The sequence below is a fragment of the Apium graveolens genome, chromosome 8 (assembly GCF_009905375.1).
Source record: "Apium graveolens cultivar Ventura chromosome 8, ASM990537v1, whole genome shotgun sequence".
NCBI lineage: Eukaryota > Viridiplantae > Streptophyta > Magnoliopsida > Apiales > Apiaceae > Apium > Apium graveolens.
This window is the reverse complement of record NC_133654.1, coordinates 215569263-215574936: the sequence shown is the minus strand read 5'-3', so window position 1 is coordinate 215574936 and position 5674 is coordinate 215569263. Positions and strand designations below refer to the sequence as shown.

At 33.5% G+C, this 5674-nt stretch overlaps 1 protein-coding gene across 3 annotated transcripts; it reads left to right on the top strand.

The window, feature by feature from the left end:
• Nucleotides 1-359: 359 nt before the first annotated feature.
• LOC141679920 (small ribosomal subunit protein eS21y-like) lies at nt 360-4305 on the top strand. Of its 3 annotated transcripts, none has more exons than XM_074486281.1 (4): nt 360-553; nt 639-771; nt 1310-1399; nt 4048-4305. In XM_074486281.1, exons 1-3 carry the CDS (start codon nt 504-506, stop codon nt 1370-1372), a joined length of 246 nt encoding a protein of 81 aa, XP_074342382.1. In that variant the 5' UTR covers nt 360-503; the 3' UTR covers nt 1373-1399; nt 4048-4305. The 3 variants fall into 3 exon arrangements, with proteins under 3 accessions (XP_074342382.1, XP_074342381.1, XP_074342380.1); XM_074486280.1 differs by lacking the exon at nt 4048-4305 and adding an exon at nt 1574-1693; XM_074486279.1 differs by lacking the exon at nt 4048-4305 and having other exon boundaries at nt 364-553; nt 1310-1572.
• Nucleotides 4306-5674: the final 1369 nt, after the last annotated feature.

Sequence of the window (5674 nt, the reverse complement as noted above, 5' to 3'; positions counted from 1 at the left end):
TGATGCAGATGACTCTCCTTCCTCCAAAGCCATGTGATCATAATTTTCATATTTTAAAATTTTCAATTCTATATTTGTTTCACATGTGATAAAAACGAGGGGATTATAATCCCTCAAAAAATGATTTGTTTGAGGGGATAAATAATATTTTCTCCCACCAACTATTAGAAGGGATTATAGTTCTATCCTCTAATCTCACAAAACAAACATGGGATTGGATAATTTGAAGGCCTATTATTCTTCGAATAACCTTTCACTAATTTTTTACAAAATAAATATGAGATTAAAAAAATTAAAGAATTACAATCATATACTCTGTTTAATCCCATGAATAACGGGTGAGTTTGAACTGGTCCATTCAGAACTCAAATTATCCAACATAGCTAGGGTTTAGACCATTTATTATTATTATTATTATTATTATCATAATATCAAACTCTGAAGCTCCCTTCGCCCATCACTCTCCACCTTTACTTGTCAATAAGCCTGCCTATCCAGTCAAGATGATGAACGATGAAGGTCAAAACATGGATCTTTACATCCCTAGAAAATGGTACATATTTTTTCGCATTTTATTTTGCTATATTATTATCTCTTATTTTGAGTTTTAATATTTATTTATGTAATTTTGATTGTAGTTCTGCTACGAATCGGTTGATTACGTCAAAGGATCACGCCTCTGTTCAAATCAATGTTGGTCATTTGGATGATAAGGGCGTTTACACCGGTGGTTTCACCACTTTTGCTCTCTGTGGTTTCGTCCGTGCTCAGGTCCCCCTCTTCCTTTTATCATAATGCGTTGTTTAAATTTAGTTGTATTTCTAATATTCCTAATTTGTTGCTGTATTTGTGGATTGTTTAGAAATTGTTTTTCGAGATATAAGACTTGTTCCTTATATTTTGATCTTATAGTGCATAATGCTTGGTGTTCTGTTAAAATTAATAATAATAAGTTACTACATCCGAGTCGAGACCTCATACGATTGTACTCTCCCATATTGTACTCGTGTTTGTAGATAGTTGTTGGGAGTGTGTACGGAGCAGTTTTATGTGGCTGTAGTAGTAGAATGAAAAGCTTACCCAACACGATCAGTACCATTTTTTCTTTTTATTTAGCTCCTAGTGTTATTGTGCACCAACACGATCAGTACTTTCTAGGTTAGTACATTTCCGTTTCCTTTTCTAAAATATGGTGTAACATTGGCCGCCTCTAGCCTGGCTGTTTGTGATAATAAACTATTGTAAATTTCCTGTTTGTGGTATGAAATCAGCAACATGTTATAATTTTGTAATTTTCTTGTTTCTACAGGGAGATGCTGATAGTGCAGTTGATCGCCTGTGGCAGAAGAAGAAAGTTGAGCTTAAGCAATAGAGAGAGGGATTGTTATCCTTTGAATTGGTTAGGCTTGTTTTCTGTTTGAAAGATTAAGATGTTGCTACACTAAGTCTTTCAACTCTTCTTATCCCTACATTAAAATAGTTTGTGAACTTGCACCTCTGTCTCTTACGTTTGCTAAAATATCATTTTGCAATGTTCCTGTTCTTAAATTTTTATTGTTATTATTATTTTCAGTGAAAGGAATTGGCGGATGGAATTGTCATATATTTAGCATGATGTTTCTTTCTTGTGATTACACTCCTATGTAGGTTTTATTTTGCTTGGTTTTGTTCTAGCGACAATCATTCATGTTTATTTCACAGAAGCTATGATTGTAGACTCGTAGTTTCTATGGTTACAATATATATTATCTACCTGCTAAGTTACTCCGACTCTTCTGTTTAGGTTGCCGTACCCGTATCGGACACTTGGACACTCGGACACTCGGACACGACACTTATTCCGTGTCGGATCCTTTGACTGAAACATGGACACTTTGACCAATTTATTGAGCAAATATTAGTCACACTTAATATTCAAAATAAATATTTAAGAAGACTAAAAGAAGCTATAATGATATAAAAGTTGAGAAGATCCAAATTCGTAAAGTTCTTTAGAAAATTAACTTTAATCTAAGTTATGTTGTTACTTTATTCTTAGATATCTGACTTAACATACTTGTTTATTTGTAAGATATGCCGTGTCCCCGTACCCGTGTCCCCAATTTTAAGACTTCTAAAATCCGAAACATAGTCTACCTGATATATATTAGACTTTAGTGGATAAAATATGAGGGTTATTTAATTATATATAGAGTTGAAAATGAGTAAAAACTACTAAATAAAATCTAAACTCTATAATATTCTAACATGCATACTGTCTTGGTTTATTTTATGAATTTAATCGTTAAGATTAATAATATCTCCTATAAAATTAGAAAGTAATGTAATTCTGTTCTTGCAAATAATCCAGAGAGGTTTATAGATCTAATCTAAAATCCCACTCCTCTTACATGTCCCGAATCACGTAATTTTAAAGTTTGCCAAAACACCAACCAGAAAATAATCTATTTTTTTCTGGAAGGACAAGAAAAAATACATGAGCTGCACGCACCTATTCAAGGTGTGGTTTGTATATTGACTCTAGCGGTAATATCTTAGTTGTACAGTAGCTCATGTAGTAGGTAGTAACCTTCCCATATTCGGAGCAAAAAGACTGCCTTACTAAGCTAGAGCATATGGTAACGATAACTATCAATCACTTAAACTGATGGCTGAATTTCCTTAGTTTGACCTAGCTCTGCAAAGTAAAAAAGGCATGTACTTGCAGAGTTTGACATCTTCCGCATTGGCAAACATCTTGAAGTGGACTCTGGTGAGTAGGTGTTAAGATATGTTCATGAAAACAATTCGCCTTATCTTTGAGAATCAGGCTGTACTCCCTATAGATGTGAAGCTGTTTTGCTCCCAGATATGAGTGATTCCACCACCATGGTATAACCTGGTCTCTTTAACCAAGTGCTTACTTGGGAATTCAGCGATATAGAACTGTTGCCTCATCTATTGACGAGTCTGATGTTAAATTACATCATTTGCACCCTGATCTTCCCTTGGTTCAGTTCAGTAGCTTGTACCAAAGAATCTGAAACTGTTGGATGCCCCTTTCACTCTTCTGGATGCCATGTATTCAAGAGTGAATGAGGGGAACTTATTGGTCTTTTTACCATCCAAAAGTATCTTTTTTAATATATGACCCCAATGGTGAAGGCTAATTTATGACAGGCGGTTGTTATGAAATTAGGAACTGTACTGGTGATTTATTTTCAATACTTTTTAGAGCAATAATATCTTAAAATCATTGAATTTTGCTTTCTTTTAAAACTTTAAAGCTTTGTCATGCAACTGAAAAATGCAATTTGACGCTATATGTAGAAGCTCAGTTTTTCCCAATTACCAGGATATAAGCTTGAATTCAGGTTTTGTATGTTGGTACAGCAGACAACGGCTTTCTTAGTTTTGACCAGCACATTATATAGTAATGCTGTCATCTCTTTGCATTTATGTTAGTGATGTCCTTGATCATTATACACTTTTACTCATATATCGAGGCCTTGCTGGATATATTCGAAATAACAAAATTATGCTTTGGATAGTAGCAGTTGGTGGATCTCGAGTTATATATTACTTTATTTGCACTTGGTGAATGAGAGAGGGGTTAGATAGTTCTTTCTCATTCCCAACTGATTTCAACTCAACATCAGATTCTGGATGCTATCTGAGATATCAGATTATGGTGGTGGAAAACTTGTGTCTTTTGTTAAACAAATAATGACAGATCATCTGCCAACATCACTACACGGGTGTGGGTAATGGCGTTTGTGTGGAGGTGCCTAGTCTCCTTGACCACCGCATCTATCTCTTCACGTTTTTCTGTTTGACGCCCTGTGTTTGGTGAAAGACTTGACCTTAAGTATTCCCTCTATCTCTTTGCATTTTATTGTTAGACATGTAACAATCAGACACACCTAATTTGATTAGAGGTGAATCTTCGTGGAAAGTGATTGAGTAACTGTTACACAATGGAACTGTTGTTCCATCAATTTAGTCATCTCTGAGCGACGGAAGGCTGTGAATCCCGACTTATCTCATGCTTGATTCTTTAAAATGTAGGCGGGCAGCCCTTTGATGCTTGGCTCATTGAAATGTAGAGCTTGATCCGAAGTTATCAGGGATCAAGATGGCAAGTTATGTTCTCAAGCTGCTCTTTCTGAAAACAACCAACTCAGCAAAATAGTATTGTATATTATAACAAAGATATTATCTTAAATAAGCTTGAATAGAAAAATGTTAGGTAGTGTGTTTGTATTTCATACTAGGATAATAGATATTAAGAATTTACACTTTGTTCCGAGGGCTCAACAAGTCTCTCTTTCATAATTTGGACCACCACGTCTTACATTGTGTGCTGTTTTCTCCTTGCGTTACCTGTACTTACATTATTAAAACCTGTATTTTGCATACAGAAGGGTATGCCAAATGATACATCTTCGAGAAACGCAACCTGCCAAAACAACCTGTATTATTTGATTTTCCTTTTTTTAGCAACTCGCCTATTCCGGTACAATGCCTATCAAATAAAAATCTATATTACGTTGGAATATATATGTAGCCACCCATATAAATCCAATATTTATGTTTCGACAGTTACATTACATAGTTTCCTGCTTGTACACAGTGCTGCAGTTATTATTCGAAACCATAATTGCAGTAATTAGTATTATTGTGTAATGGGAACATTTTACTTCATAATATCAAAGCTTTAAACTTTCTTAAAGCTTTTTCCAAAACGGATCCAACAAAAACTACCCTCTAAATATAGTTCAACAAAATTTTTTTTACCTATGAATACAAAATTTCGTAAGTTTAGCTAATTTTCATTGGTTCCTACTTCTTAATAATGGCGGACATCTTGCATGCCCGAAAATTACATCAATCAAAATGAGTTAAATTTAAATTTTACGTGTAAGCTTAGCATGTTTGATGTGTTTATGAACACCTTAGCATGCGTGATGTGTTTATGAACACCCGCTAAAATGTAGACCCGGTAATTTTGGACACGACATAAAAATTTAATATTTGTGTTTGCATTTTTGGTATATGACACGAAATTACACGAACACAAAAGTATACGGTCGAGATTTAGTGTCGGGTTTGTATTTAACCTTCGAGTATACGACACGACACGAAGTATACGACATAAATAAATATTATAATTAAATTTTAATATTTTTTATAAATATATGTCGAATTATAATAAATGTATTCATATTTATTTTTAAAATATTATTTGATTTCATTATATTGTATAGAATTGAGACCTAAATATATATTTTTCATATATTTTATATTTTTTCTACCTAAAAATCTTATATTTTAGTTTATATTAATATTAAATTTAATATATATTAATATTCAATTAATACGACATACACGAAACGACACAAAACGAAAGTACACGAACACATTATACGAAAATATACGAAACGAACGAATTGTCAAGTCTACTAAAATGTTAAATGCAATCTTTAATCCTGCCAGAGCTTTTAAGTGTTTTCCACTCGAACGACCAAAAAACGAACATTCAACAGCTATCGAGATGATTTCGGAATTGATTTCATATTTAAAAATCAGGGAATGTAACTAACTTATCCCTAATAGATAAATGTTCTTAGCAGTGAACTTATGGGATTTGTTTTGCATTAGTGGCGTAGAGTACAGTAATATTTTGGTTATCATT

Excerpts from the sequence above, each read along its gene's own strand:
- LOC141679920 (XM_074486281.1), top strand. The coding sequence starts at position 504 with ATGATGAACGATGAAGGTCAAAACATGGATCTTTACATCCCTAGAAAA. Across the intron at positions 554-638 it reads CTTTACATCCCTAGAAAATG|TTCTGCTACGAATCGGTTGA; the intron begins GTACATATTTTT and ends TTTTGATTGTAG. Across the intron at positions 772-1,309 it reads GTGGTTTCGTCCGTGCTCAG|GGAGATGCTGATAGTGCAGT; the intron begins GTCCCCCTCTTC and ends TTGTTTCTACAG.